The sequence below is a fragment of the Dromiciops gliroides genome, chromosome 1 (assembly GCF_019393635.1).
Source record: "Dromiciops gliroides isolate mDroGli1 chromosome 1, mDroGli1.pri, whole genome shotgun sequence".
NCBI classification, from domain to species: domain Eukaryota; kingdom Metazoa; phylum Chordata; class Mammalia; order Microbiotheria; family Microbiotheriidae; genus Dromiciops; species Dromiciops gliroides.
Genome location: NC_057861.1, coordinates 483193269 through 483213532, shown reverse-complemented (window position 1 = coordinate 483213532; position 20264 = coordinate 483193269). Strand labels below are relative to the sequence as shown.

Genomic DNA, 20264 nt, shown 5'->3' with positions numbered 1-20264 from the left:
CCCTTGGATCATTTGGAAACCGGGCTGGGATCTAGGAATTCCAACAGGGAGAGAGGTGATTTGGGAGTATATTCTATGCAAGAGGGAAAACTTGTGCTGAGGCTTTGAAACAGATGATACAATGTCCAGTTCAGGGATCACCAATTTGGGCAGAGTAGGGAAGAACTGCAAAATAAGTTTGGAAGAGCAGAGGAAGTCGGGTGGTGAAAGGTTTTAAATATCAAGCAAAGGAGTTTCTATTTTATCAGTGTGGCTTTCCATCATCAGCTCAACTCTGCGTCAACAGATGAAGGGTAGAGGCTTAGATTTAGAGTCAGTAGATCTGAGTACAGAGAGGGGGGAAGTTTTGTCTGGGGGACAGTAAGGTGGCTGAGACTGGGGCATTGGGAGGGGGGAGATTTGAATTTGTCCCCTCATTCTTGGTTTTCTCTTGAAGTCTCTCTTAGCCTCATCTCTTTGTCCCTTTTTCTTCCCTTTCTTTCTTAATATTCTCCTCACTCTCCTTAACTGGCTATAATAGAACTGAAGTATATAATTATTCCTTGCATTTACTGAATAATGCTTTGTTTTCTCTTCTTAGTAATTTTATGTTTTTCCTATATAGCCAGTCTATATTGTTCTGTTCTATTTGAAGATAAAGAAACAATCTTTCAGTGCTGCATGCTTATTTTTAAAAGGAACTAATTCAAATATTAGCTTTTTACTTATATGTAACCCATAATTGACTTTCTTCTAAGAATAAATGACCTTTGTTTTTAAAAAAAAGCTTATCTAATCTTGACCTAGAGACTGTACTTTTTGTCTCTTTATTGACTTACCGGCAAGAAGCCTTTTGAGTAGAATAAATGAATTCACATTTTCCATGTATGCAGTAACCATTGAAGTTTTCAGGGCAAGGTATGTGGTTTCCAATATAAATATCTTCTCTTTGATCACTGGCATCTGAAAGAACCACACAAACACAGTCACCAAATATCAAAATGCAAATAGGAAAAAAATTTTCCCCAAAAGGATTTGTGATGATAACAGGAAAGAATAAGGTAGTTGGGTAACTTTGGGTTCAAATTGTTATGAAAACTCGGGGGAAAGGTAAGGGGGTACAGTGGATAAAGCACTGGCCCTGGATTCAGGAGGACCTGAGTTCAAATCCTGTTCCAGGCACTTGAAACTTACTAACTGTGACCCTGGGCAAGTCACTTAACCCTCACTGCCTTGCCCTCCCCCCAAATTATTATGAAAACTCTACAACATGGGACTATTATAAGCTACTGTTTCTTAAAAACCAAGTGCAAAAGAAAGTCAAATTCCTCTACCAAAGAAATAAACCAAAGTTTTTGATTAGAAGGTGTACCTTGGGGCAGCTAGGTGGCGCAGTGGATAGAGCACTGGCTCTGGAGTCAGGAGTACCTGAGTTCAAATCTGGCCTCAAACACATAACACTTACTAGCTGTGTGACCCTGGGCAAGTCACTTAACCCCAATAGCCTCACTTAAAAAAAAAAAAAAAAGGTGTACCTTACAATTGATGATGGAATAGAGGATAATAGCTTTTGAGCAAACTGGCTAATTCTAATGTTTCATTTGTCTAGTCATTATATTAAGGTAAAAAAAATTGATATGAAGTAAATTAGAAGATTTCCTAAGACATTCAAGTCAAAGCTTTATTTTAGTAAGGAAAAGCATTATTTATTCCTTTTGGGTTTTATGTCAGTCATTTCCTGATCTATTTTGCTTTTTCTGCTTACTCTAGCCCCTATCAAAATCTTCCTTGTAAAAAAGAAAAAAAAAAAGTTAAACCAAACCAATAGACAAAATAATTGGGCCCGACAGCAGATGCCACATTCTGCACCCATACTCCCCCACCCTTAATTCCATGAGGAGAGAGGTGTATTTCATTATCAATTTTATGGGACCAATAGTAGTCATTACAATGAATCATACTTCAGCTACCTTTCAGTATTCTTTTCATTTATATTTTTCTGCCCATTTTGGATACTATTCTTCTGGTTCTGCTTATGTCATTCTGCTTTAAATCACACCAGACTTTCCATGTTTCTCTATGTTCCTTAGAGTTGTAATTTCTTAGGGAGGCAGCATGACAAAAGAAAGTGTGGCCTTTGGAACTGGAGGACTTGGGTTCAAATCCTGTCTCTGATACTATTTGTGTGATACAGGGCCAGACACTTTAAACTCCCTAGCTCTCAGTTTCTTCAAATATAGGATGAGGGGTTGGAGTCAATGACCTCTCAAATCTCTTCTAGCTATAGATCAATGATCTTATATACCACATTTTGTTTAGCCATTCCCCAATCAGTGGGTAGCCATTTTGTTTCCAGTATTTCACTAACACAAAATGTGCTGCTGTAATTATTTTAGCATTTATAGCGCCACTTGCTTCTCTCTTTAACCTACTTGCTATGTATGCTCAGTAGTGGGGAATCCTTAGATCAATAAGGACACTTCCTATCACCTGTAACGTGATAATGTGGATGAAAAAATAAAAACAAAATAATCTTTCTTTTCCTCTTAAATCCTTCCCACTGCTTGATTTCCAAATCTTCACGTGGACTAAGACCTTTTAGGCTTCTTTATCTCTCCTTTGGTCAGCTGCCAAATCATGCTGTTGTTTATACGGCATTATGAATTTCCATCTGGTCTTTCTCAACCACCACTGCCAAATCCTGTGATTAGGACTTGTCCACTGTACACCTGGATAGTCTATAGCCTTTTTTTCATCAGACTCTCTCTCCCCTCCTCCTGTCTAGCCTATACACACACACAGCTGCTACAATCATTTTCCATTCCTGCTGTTTTACTCACGGCAGCATGGGCAATGATCATTTTTCTTATCCACAAGGCACTATATATGACAGTCAGCTATCATCAGTTGGCATGGGGGTAGCTAATTCTCAATTGCTAGTTTCTTGGCTGTTGAAAATAAGTTTTTTCTTTGAACTTTGAAGTAGCTTCAATATGCTTCTCACTTGGCTTTTGTTTCCTCTTTCAAAAGGCACCAGGCTACCAGATGATAGGACAAGGGAGCTTGATTACCTTGATTTGTTAACAATGGGTCAATTGTTGTTGGCCAATAAACCCCAGATATTTCAGAATGTTAGAAATTAATTTGTTGTGTTTGAGGCCCAGAAATCATAGACCTGTAGAATATCAGAGCTGGAAGAAACCTTAAGAGATCATCTTATCCTACCTTTTCATTTTTCATATGAACAGACTATGGCCCCTAAAAATTTCTCAGAATTTTGTAAGTTCAAATATGTAGAAATCATACTTTATGCCAGATAATATGACATTTGTGTAGATTCTGAAAGGAATGACTAACTGAATTCAGAGTCCTAATTAATTGACTGGTGTCAATATGGAGAAAAATTTCTAGAGGTCTGATGCAGGATTCTGTCTCCAGTCATGTGGGGGTCAACCTTTTTATAAATTATTTGGATGAAGACATAAATAGCATGATTAGCAATCTAAAGATTACCCAAAGCTAGGAAGTATAAGTAACATCCTGGAGAACAGAATCAGGTACTAAAGAGATCTTGATAAGGTAGAACCGTGGACTAAATAGAATATGATAAAGCTGAACAGAGTTCAGGCCACCACATTCCATTTGGGGGGAGTTCTAACTGGTAGACAATCTGCCTCCCTGTAATTTTATACATGGGTCCAAATTCTTCAATAAAGAGTCATACAGAATAAGTCCATTTAACCTCTCTGGCCCTCAGTTTTCTTACTTATAAAAAGGGGGGGTTGGATTAGATGGCTCAAAGGGCCCTTCCAGTTTGTTTATATTCTTATTTTTGAATAAACCATGCCCCAAATTATTATCTATCCCAAATGGCCAATGGTCTAGAAAGGTGCTGGAATATTATTGTGCACTAAGAAATTATGAAGGGGGTGGTTTCAGAGAAAGCTGGGAAGACTTGTATGAACTGATACTAAGTGAAATAAGTAGAACAAGAAGAATAATTTGTACCTTAAATGCAATTCATCTACAGAGAAAGAACTGATAGTATCTGAATACAAATGGAAGTATATTTTGTTATTGTTAGTTCCTGTTTCTAAAGGATTTTTTGGTCTGATATGTTTTGCACAACTGCACATGTATAGCTTATGTTATATTGCTTGTTCTTAAGGAGGGGTAGGGAGGGAGAAAGAGAATTTGGAACACAAAGTTATAAAAATCAGTGTTATAATTTGTTTTTACATGTAAGGTGGGGGAAAATTCCAAATAAATAAATAAATGAAAATTAAAAAAAATAAATAACTTGTACTTTAAAAGAATTAGTGGGGGCAGCTAGGTGGAGCAGTGTGATATAGCACCAGCCTTGGATTCAGGAGGACCTGAGTTAAAATTCGGCCTCAGATACTTGACCCCAGGCAAGTCACTTAACCCTCATCACCCCCGGAAAAAAAAAAAAGAATTAGGAACTCTGATCACTGTCATGATAATTCCAGAGGACTAAGTATGAAACATGTTACCCATTTCCTGAAAGAGAGGTGAAGGACTTAGAGTACAGAGTGAGACATTTGTGTTAGACATGCCAACACAGAAATCTGTGTGACTAGGTATGTTTGTATCAGGGGGGTTCTTTTTCTTTCTTTTTTTTTAAAGTTTATTAGTTTTATTATTTATTATATTTATTATTGTTGTTTTCATTTATTGTTGCTGTTGTTCAGTCGTTCAGTTATGTCCTACTCTTCATGACCCTGTGGGTCATGGGGCTTTCTTGGCAAAGATATTGGAGTAGTTTGCTATTAACTTCTCTAGTAAATTAAGGCAAACAGAGGTTAGGTGACTTGTCCAGGATAACACATCCAGTAAGTATCTGAGGCTGGATTTGAATTCGGGACAATATATGTTCATAACAGGGATTCTGTGTTTCTTTCATTCTTAGTTGGGAGATGGATTTGGGGTAGGTAGGAAATAAAGTAGACTTTTATTGATTAAGTATACATATGTGTATATATACATATACATATATAAAGACTCAAATATACAAATACACACATAATTTTCTTGGGGGGTGGGGCAGGACAATGAGGGCTAAGTGATTTGCCCAGGGTCACACAGCTAGTAAGTGTCAAGTGTCTGAGGCTGGATTTGAACTCAGGTCCTCCTGACTCCAGGGCTGGTGCTTTATCCACTGCGCCACCTAGCTGCCCCCGACACATATAATTTTAAAATAATTATCTATTCTAGATTTATGTCACCTGAAAATGTGATCTGACCAGAGTGGGGTAAATCGGTATTATTACTTTCTTATTCCTCAAAGCTGTGCATCTCAATGTAGCATAAGTATGTATTAGCACACTGTTGACACAGTCCACTAGGACCTCCAGATCTTTTTTCAGATGAACTGCTGTCTAGTCATGCCTCTCCCATCTTGTACTTATGAACTCAACTTATTGAAAATAAGGGTAAAACTTTCCATTTATCACTATCAAATATGACCTTCTTAAACCAATACTAATTTACTAGACTGTCGATACTCAGTATACCTGAGGCATTTAAGAAATATTTCTTGATGGAATGAATGAGCCAAAGGGACAGACACTGTCTTCCTCTACGAATAGATCCTCATGATTTGTGGTGCTCTGATTCATCATTGTTGGGATGGAGGGAGAATGTTTCTTGGCCTAGGTATGAAGTGTTTATTTCAAAGAAATGTAGTACTGAGGTAAACTTCAAGTGTTCTGGTTACTCTCTCCACTGTGTTTAGCCAAGAAGAGGGAGAGAGTGTCTCTGCTCGGGCAAAACCTTTCAACAGATTCTAAACCTGAGGCAGAGGGTTAAGCAATGACACATTCAAAGAGCCACCTCAGATCTTGGAACAATCTTTGCCCATATGAAAATAGAAGGTGAAGACAGTAGATGACTACCAGTCTTTCTTTGCATACAAAAGCAACGTAGAGTAATGGAGAATGATGGACACGGAGTCAGATTTAGAAAATCTAAAGTCAAGATATGGAATCATTTTAGCTCTCTCAGATTTCAGATTCCTAATCTTTAAAATGGGGCTAATCGTATCAGTAGTGCCTCTTCCACAAGGGTGTTGTGAGACTCAAATGGGATGGTTTACATAAAGAACTATCTAACTGTCATTTTTATTTACCATCATCAGTATTTTCAAAAATACTGAATATGTGACTCAGAAATAATAATAATAATAGCATTTATATAATGCTCTATGGTTTGAAAATACTACCTCATTTTATCCTTACAAAAGCCCCGAGAGGAAGGTGCTATTATTATCTCCACTTTTCAAATCAGGAAATTGAGGCAGACCTAGGTTAAGTGACTTGCTTAGGGCCACACAGTTAGTAACTGTCCCATAAATTAAATCATCTACTAAAGATGATAACAGGATCATAGCATTTGGAGCCGAAAGGGTCTTTAGAGATCACCTAGCCCAACTCTATATTTTATAAAAGTGACTTGCTGGAGTTCACATTGGTAATAAATACCAGTGCCAGGATAGAAAACCAGTCTTATTTGACATTTATCCATGCACTGCCTCTTGTTGTTATTTAACTACACATGGGTAAGTTAATGAGATTGTAAATCCCTCCAAGCCACAGATAACTGCTTATACTGCTTTTGTATTTAAAAAAAATAGATGCATCAAATGAGATATTTGTAAAGTGCTTAACACAGTTCCTAGCACATAGTAGGTGCTTAACAAATGCGTGTTCCTTCCCTTTTCCCTTGTATTTCCTAATTGTATTTTCTAAGACTTCAAATAACTGTCTAAAACTTTTGTTGAGTTTCTGCTTTAATCTAGTGTCTACCTATCTGCAAGTGGGTTGTTGGTGTTGTTTTTCAGTTGTGTCTAATTCTTTGTGACCCCATTTTGGGGGTTTTGGCAAAGATACTGGAGTGGTTTGCCATTTCCTTCTCCAGCTCATTTCACAGAGGAGGAAGCTGAGGCAAACAGGGTTAAGTGACTGGCCCAGGGTCACACAGCTAATAAGAATCTGAGGCCAGATTTGAACTTAGGAAGATGAGTATTCCTTACTCCAGGCCCAGCACTCTATCCATTGAGCCACCTACCTGTCCCGAAATTGTGAATTGGAGGACTCATTGAGAGGGTTAGGATGTAAATATGCACATGTGTAAATTTTATACACTTTTTAAAAATCACTATTTATGATTCTTCTTGTTTACATTTGGAAACTTTGAGGGGAAGGCTGTTCTGGCTATGAAGATTTTTTAGTATCTCAAAACTGACCTAGAGGTTTTGAAATTTAATTTCATCAAGTAATTTAAGTCAAGGCAGAATTATTTTTGTGTGCCTGTTTACCCAATCAATCTACTAATTGGTCTCAGGCATCAGCTTCTCTTTGGCTGCCAAGATCAGGTTTTCTTCTTATAGAGAAAAATAGAATGGATCTGTTAGATCTCTTTGAAATAAAAGAAAAGGAAAGTTATTCTAGTTAGTAGTTGTAGTAGAGTACATAAAGAAAATTTATTTTTTAGCATCTTCACAGGCCTCATAAACTTGGAAAAGCTCCCTCTCATTGGAGGGGGAAGTCGGGGGGAGTGGGAGGGCTCTAAACTGTTAAAGCAGACAGATGCCCATTGATACCACCTAAAAAGCAGACTGAAGATCGTGTTGTGACAGAAGGTGGCAGGAAGAAAAAATGGGGCTAGTCCTGATGCCAGGAAACAGCAAACCAAGGAAGCCACAATTAGGGTCTTATATTTCAATAAATGAAAAACTGTGAAGGTACCTTTCACATCTGGTCGATACTGTAATCCATCATCCTTCTTTCCCAACAAACTAGTATCATCTGTGTCTGGAAGATAAAATAATTTTTAAAAATTAACATTTGTAAGATTTTCAAGTCATTTTTATAAAATATCGACATTTGGGGAATTATCCTGACAAAATAAAAGCTTTTGCATTCATGGCCAAATCTCAGTTATTCTCAGGGTTCTCATCTTTTTCTCATTACCTACCTCATTATCTACTTACTCTTCCTCCCATTGCCATCTTCTATTTCTTTGACCACCCACGCAGTCTGATAGAATTTGACCCAGTAGCTTTGCTATTTCTGTAGCTCAGTGGGTTTTAAGCATATATTTAATTTAAAACAATTTTGGCTAAGCCAAACCTTATCCATTACAGAATCTCAGTGCTGGAAGCAAACCCAGAAGCCAGCTAGTTAAATCTATATGTGAATGGCAACAAAAAAATAATAATAAATGGTGGTAGTCAGTTAGCACTTACTATATGCCAAGCACAGTGATAAGCTCTTGAAATACAAAGAAGAGAGGGAGAGAGAGAGAGAGAGAGAGAGAGAGAGAGAGAGAGAGAGAGAGAGAGAGAGAGAGAGAGGAAACATCTGCCTTCTTCAAGGAGTGTAGATTCTAATGGAGGAGACAACATGTAATTAACTAGGTATATACAAGATATATCAGAGTAAGGTCTGTCAGCAGGCAATCACAACTTCACAAAACCCTAAGCCAGAGCAAAGAGTTCATAATCCAAACAGAAGCTTGCATACTTATAAAATTGTGACAAAGAGAGGAGAAACAGAAATCTCTACCTAATGGGAGTGACAAGGGAGGAAAAATCACGAATCATTAAGATGGCAAAAACAGCATTCTTTTCTTTTGGGAAGTGCTAGACCATAAAGATAGGAGGATCTGCTTATCTACAAGGGTCCTAGCTACACAGTTTCCCAGTCTAGTACACACTGACTGGCACTTGCCTTGACTCTCAAAGACACATAGGGAGTGCAGTTTGGGGTGCAAACAACAAATTATGTCAACTCAGGAAGGGTTTTGTCCTTGACACATTCAAGGCCTCCCACATACTTTAGGTCCAGTGTCTTTGTAAAATATGGCAACTCAAATAGTCAAGTTTAAGGGACTCCTTGACATTTCTCGACAGGTAATCTGAAAAGGAAAGACATGAGCAATTGGTGGAACCAAGAAAGGTCTCCTGCAAAGAGGAAATTTTTGAGATGAACCTTGAAGGAAGCCAAAGAAACCAAAAGGGGAAGGGAAGAGGGTAGAACATCCATTTCAGGCATGGGGGGCATAAAGTGTCATGTTCTAGAAACTGCAAGTAAGCTGGTGTGGCTTGAGCATAAAGCTTGTTAAGAGGAGTAAGTCATAAGAAGGCTGGACAGAAGCAGTAGTAATAGTTCACATTTATAGAGTGCTTTTAAAATTTTATCTTTTTCAGTCCTCATAACAACCCAATGAAGCCATTTTACAGATGACAAAAATGAGGTTTATTAGCTTATCATCACTATTATCATTGTCATCATCATTATTGTATGATATTATATTACATAGTGTGTGTGTGTGTGTGTGTGTGTGTGTGTGTGTAAAATTGGCTCTGGGAGCTTGGGCAAATCACTTACTCCTATTTGTCTCAGTTTCCTCCTCTGTGAAATGAGCTGGAGAAGGAAATGGCAAACTACTCCAGTATCTATACTGAGAAAACCCCAAATGGAGTCACGAAGAGTTGGGGATGACTGAAAAATGATTTGAATAACATTTGTTCAATTAATTCTCATATGGCATGATCTCTAGGCCCATCAGCATCCTGGTCATCTTCAATCAATCAATAAGCATTTATTAACCTGTGCTATTGGCCAGGCACTGTATTATGCACTTGATACAAAGAATAATTCCTGCCCTCAAGGACTTTAGTCTCTACTTTATCATTCAATAATTGACTGGCAATCATGTAATATGTTCTAGACATTGTGTTAGGCACAGGTGATGCCTAATATGAATTTAAAAATATAAAATAGAGGCACAGTTCCTGTCCTCAAGGAGCTTACATTGTTTGGGGGGAGAAGGAGGATATGGAAGGTTCATTGATAAGTACAGGGGAGCAGCTAGGTGGCATAGTGGATAAAGTACTGGCCCTGGATTCAGGAGGACCTGAGTTCAAATATGGCTTCAAACACTTGACACTTAATAGCTGTGTGACTCTGGGCAAGTCACTTAACCCTCACTGCCCTGAAAAAATAAAGAACTGGAGGGAATAAGTATAGGATATATGAAAAATAAATACACAGTGATTTGGTGGTGCTGCAAACATCTGGCAGGGGCTGGGGGGTGGTGTCAGAAAAGACCTTTTGAAGTAAACAGAACCTGAAATGAATGTTGAAAGGAGCTAGGGTATCTAAGAAGAAGAAGTGTGGCAGGAGAGCATCCCGGGTATGGGAGAATAACCTATATAAAGGGAAGAGATGGAATGTCACGTATGGGGAACAGAAAGCGGACCAGTTTGACATGAGGGAGAGTAATGTAAAATCAGTTTGGATAAATGAGCTGGGGCCAGGTTGTAAAGGGTTTTATATGGAAATGATGGAAATGTTTTGCATGACTGCACATGTATAATCTATATTAAATTGCTTGCCTTCTCAAAAAAGTTTGGGAGGAGAGAAAGGGAGGGAGAGAATTTGGAACTCAAAAAAAATTTTTTAATGCATGTTAAAAATTTGTTGTTTACACATGTCATGGTGAAAAATAAAATTTAAAATTAAAAAATTTAATGTAAAGGGTTTTAAATGCCAGGCAGAGCAGTCTGTACCTTGAGGAGCCAGAGAAGCTGGTAATCAGAGAAGCGACGTGTTCAGGACTGTGCTTTCAGAATATTAATTTGGCAATCGTGTGGAAGATATATTGGAAAGATGAGAGACTGAATTTGGGGAAGGCCAATTAGGAGGCTACTGCAATAGTACAGGTGAAAGGTGATGAAGGCCTGCCCTGAGGTGATTGTGTTGTGTGTGTGGTGAGTAGAGAGCTGTGGTGAGACAGATGTGAGGAATGCTGAGGAGGAGGAATCAATAAAACTTGGCAACTAATGGGCAGTGAGAGTAAAGGATTGAAAAATGACTTCTAGGTTGCAAGCCTGGGTGACCGAGATTTCTTGACAGGAATGGGGAAGGGTCAAGGAGGAGTGGGTTTTTCTTTTGGATGAAATGTCTGTTGTAGACGTGTTGAATATGAAATGCATAAGAGACATGCAGGTGGAGGTGTCCAGCCTGCAGGAGGAGATGTTTTTCCCAAAGATCACCGGCACGTTATTCATCATGGATTCCACTTCTTTTAGTATGCTAGAATAATTTATGAGGTTCCTTTCAGCTCCCAAATTGTGATCTTCTAATCTAGGCCCAGTGACTTGAACGGATGGAGGCCAGTTAGGTGCTCTCTTACCATTACCACACTTAATCTACAGTTTAGATGTCAGAACAACCATTCTGATCCTATTCTTCCAAGTCACTCTCCTTATAGAAAAACAACAAAATAAGAGTTGTTTTTGCTCATTGTCTGTTATTATCATCCTTTCCACCCTAAGCAGCAGTCCTATCCCTTTAGTCCTTCTCTTTAGCATTCATAAACCATCTCCTCACAGTCTGAGCCATAGCAGTGCTGACACTATTCTGGCTGGGTCCTATAATTCTTTTCTAGTTATCCTCTATTATCTGCTCTTGTTTTCATTTCCCATAGAGGCATCCTTTAAAAATCCAAGTGGATCCATGCATGCAAATCCACATCTCTTAAACAGCTCCCATTTCTTCTGCATAAGAATTGTTTGGGATTGTGTTTCTAGAATTTCATTCTTGAGAGTTTTTCATCTATCATGCCTCATAATCTCTGGTATGATCTTTTGTTTGTTTGTTTGTTTTTTTAGTGAGGCAATTGGGGTCAAGTGACTTGCCCAGGGTCACACAGCTAGTAAGTGTTAAGCGTCTATGGTCAGATTCGAACTCAGGTCCTCCTGACTCCAGGGCCGGCGCTCTATCCACTACGCCACCTAGCTGCCCCTCTGGTATGATCTTAAGCCACTAGTTCTTACCTATTCTTTTTTCTGAACTCTTCTAAATATGGTCTCTTAAAATCTAGGGTAGTTTTCAGACTACCTGGTTTTTTTCTATCACAAACTCTTAAGATGGAGAGCTCACTCTTCCCTAAGATTCCCATCACATTCACTTCAACCTATGAGTTCGCCTTATTGATGATAATCAGATCTATAATAATATTTCTCCTTGCTGACTCCTCTAGATTTGGGGGATTTAATTTTCATTAAGCCAAATTTAGAATTTATCATAAGCTGTTCTGCTTTTGACAGAGAGAAAACTCCAGAAAATGTCCAGGTAAGAAATCTTCCATCATTATTACAATCTTTTAACCTGTCAGGTTTATGATCTATTTCCTAAACTCCTCATCTAATACCTCCTTCTGGCCAGGTGGTCTGTAATAAACTGCCATGATAATGTCCCTTTGGTCTCTCCTTCCATGGATCTTACTTTAAATGTTTCTTCCCTCTAACTTCCGGATTTCTACACATGAGTATATCTTCTAAATATATAGAGCTACACCACAATCTCTTTTGTTTATCCTGTTCCTATTTAATAATGCATACATATAAAACATGCTCAAAATCCCCTACTTTATCTGCACATAAAAGGACCAGGAATGTGACTGAGCAAGTGAATCTTGTCTCTTGGGTTCTCCCACTTATCTACATGGGAGAGACGCAGGATTCAAAATATGGGGAACTCAGCCTCAGAGTTGATTGGGAGTTATTAGGCAAATAACTTATGTGGTTTATAGTCTAACCTTCAGATATTAAAATCGTGAGGTACATGGAATGCTTGGGAAGCCCCCTATCCCAGTGATCAGGGAGTTTAACTCAAAGAAAACATTAAATCTAAAGGCATTAGCTAGATAGGAGGGCTCTGATATTTGTTCCAAAGAGCTTGGTACATGAAGCTGGTTGTCTTTTGATAGGGGGATGAGAAGCTTTGCAGCCAAGTCTCTCAAAGTAAATGAAGCTTTTTGCTGTTCCCAGGCAAGGGTTTCAACCGCTTTCTACAAGAACTGTAGCAAGAAAAAGCTGTATACTCTCCAGGTTGTCAATATCTTCTTATAATATGCCACCCAAGTCTAAACATAGTAACCTAGGTATGGTCATCTGAGAAATCAAATATTTTTGGCTTATCTGGAGCAGTGTCTTATACATAATAGGCACTCAATACATATTTGTTAAATTGAATTATGGCCACAATGATATTAGAGCTTAAAGATCATCTAAGTTATTTCCTTTATTTTACAAACGTAGAAGTTGAGGCACAGAAAACTAAAATGACTTGCAATAGTGACATAGATAGAAGCTCGCCTGAGATTTGAACCCAGGGCCTCCAAATTTTAGTTTTTTCGTGCTACTGATCTCACAAATTTGACAAGTATATGTATGTAAATATATGTGTGTGTATGTATGTTTGTATGTGCATCTTTCAGTCCTATCTGACACTTCATGACCCCATTGGGGAGTTTTCTTGGCAAAGACACTAGAGTGGTTTGTCATTTCCTTCTCTAGCACATTTCACAGATGAGGAAACTGAGCCAAACAGGGTGAAGTGACTTGCCCAGGGTCACACAGCTAGTAAACATCTAAACTCAATAAGATGAGTCTTCCTGATTCCAAGCCCAGTGCTCTATCCACAGTACCACCTAGCTTCCCTATTCTATTTATCTATCTCCCTATCTATCTACATCTTTATCCAAATCAGTGAGTTCTAAACCTACCTAACTATACTATCATTTATTTGGTCATCTCTCCATCTTGTCTATAAAGATATCACAAAAGACTCTATCAAGTGCTTTGCTGAAATCAATCCAATTTAACAGATATTTAAATGTATTGAGAGCCTATATATCATGCTAGCCTTTGGGACACAAAGTTAGAAATGAATCAATCCCTGTCCTCAAGAACTTTACGTTTTTTTACTAGGATAGATTACTGACCAGCTATTCTATCCCCACAGCATTTGCCTGATTCGGGCAAATTTATATAGAACATCTGAAATGGATTGGGGTGGTGGTGGTGGTAGAGAGGTTTTATATTGTACTTTTGCTGCTACCTGCAATGTTTGTCTCCCCCCCACCCCCTGCTTTCCTGTAGGAATAAAAATAAAACTCTTAAAATATTAGCTGGGTCTGATCCAAATGGTGATTCCCTGGTTAGTTATTAGTGGGCTGAATAGCAGTAAAGGTATTAACACTTTGGCTCTGAGGAATACAAAATATCTTATTACATTTACATGGTTATTAGTGTCCCTGATGATTAGCGGGACTAATCACCAGGGACCCTTTTAACACATAGGAAATAGCTAGACCTAATTGATACCCTGGCTTGCTGGGAGAACACTGATGACCATAAAACATGATTATGTGGTTCAGTAAATGCAATGCTAGACTGGGAATCTAACGTTTTTTGTTTTATTCCTGATATTGAATTAGCCAAGCCAGTGCTGTAGTATCTTTATCTATAAATTTAGATTAGAAAAACAATCCCAGGTCTGAAGTTAGATGAAGGCTCTGTGCTGGTTTTTTCCCTCTCCAAATGCCCTTATCTCTACCTCCTAAACCTAACATACACCCTTTCCCTAGGAAAATCTCATTGGCTTTTTTGGTCTCTGCAGTTTTCTCCAAAATAAAATTACTGTTTAGGTCTATTGGGCCATGGTCGTGATCATTAAGATTGAATTTAGTACAACTTTTTTATTCTTCAACTTTGCTTATCAAGCCTTCAGAGGTTTTTCTCTAAAGGGAGCTAAGGATGCTGAGAACTACACAGACTTGATTCTAGGAAATAACTAGCATTTATACAGCCCTTTAAGGCCCACACTGCCTCAAAGCTAGATTTCTGCAGTGGCCTTACCTCAAATTTCTCCCTACTACATTTTAGCCTCCACACAGCTGCCAAAGATCTAACCATTTTACCCCTTTAATCAATAGACTCCAGTGGCTCTCCATTGTCCCCAGGGTAAAATATAAACTCTTTTGTTTAGCTTTTAAAGCTTTTCTCAACCAGGCTCCAACCTATCTTTGCAGCCTCATTATATATTATGCACCCCGCCACCCCAACACTGTGATCTAGACAAACTGACCTTCTCTTTGTCCCTCATACACAATACTCTGATCTTCTCTCTCTGGGACTTTGTACTGGTCATCACGTTTGGAATACACTGCCTCCTTACTCCCACCTTATAGAACCTCTCTTCCTTTAAGACAGTTCAAGACCCACTTTCTCAAGAAAGCTTTTCCTGATTCCCTCAAACATAACCCACCCCCTGCGGCCAATTACCTTATATTGACAACCCTGAATTTAACTACCTGGTATTTATTTGCATGCATCCTCTTTACATTTATTCTGCATATATGTATTTACAAATATGTCCATGTGCACATGTATACACAGTTATCCTTTCCACATCACAGGTGTTAGGGGCCTGGTGCCCCCAAAGTGGAAATCGGTGTAAAATTTTTTTGTCCCTCCTTTTGAACCCTTTGTACCAGAGAATAAGTCTGAACTTTTTCTTTTTCTTTTTCTTTTATGGGGTGTTCACAGCACCTTATTGTAAAATGTGGGTTAAGTATTTGGCCATAGGCTCTGGGTTGTCTGCTGGCCTTGGTGTGGCTTCTGTAAAACTCCCCCAAAATCCCCACTTAATTTCTTATACCGACCCACAACATATAGAAACCACAATGGGGAAAGTCACAATGTGGTAGGGATAACTGTATTTTTTCATTTATGGAATAAAAGCAGCATTTCCATAACAGTACAATAAAAAAGATCATTGCACATGACACTGCAAATCTATTATGCACAACTTGCTATTCCTTTCAAATACACAACAAAATTCTCAGGTAATTTTTTTTCCTTTTTTTCTTCCTCCCCCGACCCTAGATATGGCCACAATTAGACACAAATTGGTATATATGTGTAAAATTATTCCATACATACTTCTGTTTATCAGTTCTTTCTCTGGATGCAGATAGAGGCTTTCTTCATATGTCCTTTATAGTTAATTTGAATATTTATAATAGAATAGGATATTGTAGCTGGAGAAAAAAAGAGTTTGGAGTTTCTATATAAGAGAAGAGATATGATGGCTGAATTTAAGGCCTGTTAAGTAGAAAAGGGACTAAGCTCATACTCTTTGGCACGAGAAAGCAGGACTAGGACCAGTGGATTGAACACAGGCAGAGAGGCAGATTTAGAAGAAGGAAAAACTCTGTAACAATTAAAGCTGGGCAGACATAGAAAGGGCTTATAGAGTAGATTTTTTATTTGGATACAGACTGGATGAGATGACCTTGGAGTTACTTTCCAACTCTAAAATGTTGTGGTTTGCTCCTAATTACCATGCAGCACAATAACAATTAATCCTGTCATTAAATGTACATGATTAACTCATGTGAGTTTTATTTGATTGCAGCACTGAACTATGTTTAACTATGATCAGCTGTAATAATTTGTTGCTCAAATAGCATCGTTGTTTGCTTATGATTGGGGAAAAAATGGAGAGAACTCTCATTCCTTGTCCACCAATTATGCAGAGAACAAACACTCCTCTTTCTCCTTAACTACCCTCTTTGCCTGTGCACTGGTTCCTATCCCATATCACTCGATGAAGGCTTCTTCCTCATAACCCACCCCATCCATAAAACAAAGTCAAACAGCTTTTCTACTTAGGGTTCTGAGCTAAATTGAATCTTCATATTTCTATGGATCTCAGTTCAGGACTAAACTCCATCCAGCTGAAACTCTTTTAATTAGTTTCTTGAAAAACTCTATGCTTAGGGTGATAGGAAAAAAATGAACGTGTTCTCGTAAAGACTCAAGGCATGTAGACCTAGGCAAAATACAAGGAGGTTTTAAAAAGAAATTAATTTTCAAAAGTGAGAAACAATCCCTTTACATTTTAAGCTCAAAATGATGTTTTTCTTATTAATACATTCCAAACCCTGGATTCACAACAACATCTGTGACAGTAATATAATAAAACACAGGAGTAATGACAACCCTGAGCAGCCACTGCTCTTCCCTATGCCTCAGTTTCTTCCTCTGTAAAATAAGGGAGTTAACCCTCAATGATTTCTAATGCACCCTCCCCCCCAGCTCTAGCTTCTCTGATTCTATGACAAAAATACAAAGCACAGAAATGCTGTGTGACTAACTTGACAAATGGTTATTAGATACCTTTGATGTCAAAGAACTATGCTAAGAATTACAAAGGTTAAAAATGAAGCTGCTCATTTGGAATTATGCCCACAGGGCGATAAAGCTTTGAACCAGCAATACCACTTTTGGGTCTTTCTCCCAAAGAAATCATGGAAAGGGGAAAGGGACCCACATGTACAAAAATATTTATAGCTGCTCTTTATGTGGTGGCAAGGAATTGGAAGTTGAGGGGATGCCCATCAATTGGGGAATGGCTGGACAAGTTGTGGTATATGAATACAATGGAATACTATTGTGCTGTAAGAAATGATGAGCAGGAGGAGTTCAGAGAAACCTGGAGGGTCTTGCATGAGCTGATGTTGAGTGAGATGAGCAGAACCAGAACATTGTACACAGTATCATCAACATTGAGTGTTGATCTACTGTGATGGACTATATTCTTCTCACCGATGCAATGGCACAGAAGAGTTCCAGGGAACTTGTGATAGAAGAGGATCTCCAAATTCCAAGAAAAAAAAAAAAGAACTGCGGAGTATAGATGCTGAATGAACCATACTATTTCCTTTGTTTTTAATACTGTTGTTTTTTTCTATTTTGAGGTTTTTCATCATTGCCCTGATTTTTTCTCTTATAACATGACTAATGCAGAAATAGGATTAATGTTATTAAGTGTATATATATATATATATATATATATATATATATATATATATATATATATATATATATAACCTATATCAGATTACTTGCTGTCTAGGGGAGGGGGGAGGGAAGGGAGGGAGGGAGGGAGAAAAATCTGAAATTGTAAAGCTTGTATAAACAAAAGTTGAGAACTATCTTTACATGTAATGGAAAAAAATAAAATACTTTATTAATTTAAAAAAATGAAGCTCCTCTCGAAGGAATTTATAATCTATAAGATAGTAGAGAAAATGGAGATCACATATATAGAGATAAAAGTAATAAAAGGTAGAGTGTGGTGACGGCAAAGGAGAGATCTACAATAGAAAAACTGGAGGAAGGAGAGGAAACCTGCAACAGGGATCAGGGAAGCCTCTACAGAAGATGTGACACCTACCTACCATGAAGGAAGGTACCTACCATGAAGGAAGGTAGAGCTAGGATGATTTTTCAGAACTCTGAATTTTCCAACAATTAGAACCTATTGAATAAATAAATGAGCAAGAAGCACTCTTTCATCTCTTGACAAGTAAGTGATTAAATTTCATAAAGCATAACAAAGCCATAACAGTACAAAGAAATTTCCATGAATTAAAATCCTGACTCCTATAAGGAAGTGGTACATCTATTAAAAGTTTCCATTTTTCTTTCTCGGAAACCATCCAACTTTGCAAATGGAATTAAAGATGTGTACTAGCTAGAAACTTAGGTAGAAAAATAAGATTAAAATTTACCTGTGGGGCAGCTAGGTGGTGCAGTAGATGAAGCACTGGCCCTGAATTCAGGAGTACCTCAGTTCAAATCCAGCCTCAGACACTTGACACTTACTAGCTATGTGACCCTGGGCAAGTCACTTAACCCCAATTGCCTCGCCAAAAATAAATAAATAAATAAAATAAAAAAGAAGTATTATAGCTGAAAAAAAATTTACCTGTGCAATGTCCAAGATGTCTTATATCAATCTGTTCCTGTTTCACACACGATGCTTCTCGAACAAAGCATGGGTTGTTGTAGGAACTCCCATCAGAAGCACATACAGGATTAAAACTGTATCCACTGCAGTCTATGTTACACACACATCTATTGAAAAACATACAAATTTAGCTAATCCTTAAAACATGAAACCATAAAATTATTTAGAAGGTATTTGAAAATATATGTAAATATATGTTTATATTTTGTGTTACTTCTAGTGACATAACCAAAATATTGTTCCATATCTTCCACTGCCTTATTTCCCACATTTAATCAGTTGCCAAGTCCTCTCAATTTTACTACTATAATGCCTAACCTCTGTAATGTCTTTCTGTTCACAGGATTTAAAAATGAAAGGAATCTTGGAGATCATCTAATTCATCAACATCATTTTACTGATAAAGGAACTGGGAGCTTTAGAGAGGTTAAATAATGGGCCCAAAATCACATAAGTAATAACTGAGCCGGGGTTTCAACTCTGGTTCTAAATCTAGTATTGTTTCTATTATATCACACTTCCTTCTCATTATTACTTCTCTGATCAAAGCCCACATATATCTTTGCTAGACTACTGTCTCTCTCCTGTCTCTCTCCTCTCCCTTTTCCAGTCCCCTAACACTGCTAAGAGATTTGATCTTCCTAATGCATTGATTTAGTCACGTCACTTTTCTACTCAAAACCCTTCAATAGCCATACCGCTTACCAAACAAAGTCTAAATTCCTTAGCTGAGTATTCAAAGACATGCACAATTTGGTGCCACCCTACCTTTGTAGCCTTATTTCACATCATTATTTATCATATGCTCTCTGTTCCAGTCCAACCGAAGGCCTTCCATCCTTGCCCTGGGCTTTCCTGACTTTGCAGTTGGTTTGCAGCATTTCCTAAACCTGAAGGTGCAGTGCCACCTCCCTACTTCCCCCCTCTCCCCACCCAGCCATCATCTCCATCTATTGAAACCCAAGACCCATCTCAAATACTATCCCTTCCATGAAGTCTTCTCTAATTCTCCTCATTCAGAAATACTTCCTACCATCTTGCATTTGCGTCAACGTGGTTTGTGCCTTTTCTATTCAACAATTCAATTTAAAATAAATTCTCAAGTGCCTACTATATGCAAGGCATTATCATATATTATAGTCATTTGTGAATATCTTTTATCCCTTTTTACTAGATTACAAATATAATCCTATGAGGCTATGGATTATGTGTTATTGATTTTTCTATCTCCTTCCATGCCTAACAAATGCATTGCCTTATGAAGAATTTCTGACTGGTAAGAATATACTGCTACCTTTCCTTCATGCACAGGTATAATTATACCAGTTATCTCCTCTAGAATTTCCTAAGGTCCACAGCCAATCAAAGTAATTAAATAATTTCATAAATCATTTGACAACATTTGTTGAAAATCTCTTTTATCATGTCTTCTAGCTACTGCAATAAGAATACAAAAGAAATATGAAACAGTCCCTAAGATGAAATCCTCATACTCTAGTTAGGAATATAAACCTTTATAAAACATTTAAAAGAACATTTTTATGGAAAGATAGGCACACTAATACATTGGTGTATCTGTGAATAAGTATAACC

At 37.8% G+C, this 20264-nt stretch overlaps 1 protein-coding gene across 1 annotated transcript in view; it reads right to left on the bottom strand.

The window, feature by feature from the left end:
- TMEFF1 (transmembrane protein with EGF like and two follistatin like domains 1) overlaps positions 1-20264 on the bottom strand; it is a 145185-nt gene that overhangs the window by 20195 nt on the left and 104726 nt on the right. The window contains exons 6-8 of the mRNA XM_043975419.1: positions 18630-18778; positions 7746-7811; positions 819-942 (exon numbers count right to left, since the gene is read on the bottom strand). Coding sequence (XP_043831354.1) covers positions 819-942; positions 7746-7811; positions 18630-18778 — 339 coding nt within the window. The remainder of the gene's footprint in view (positions 1-818; positions 943-7745; positions 7812-18629; positions 18779-20264) is intronic.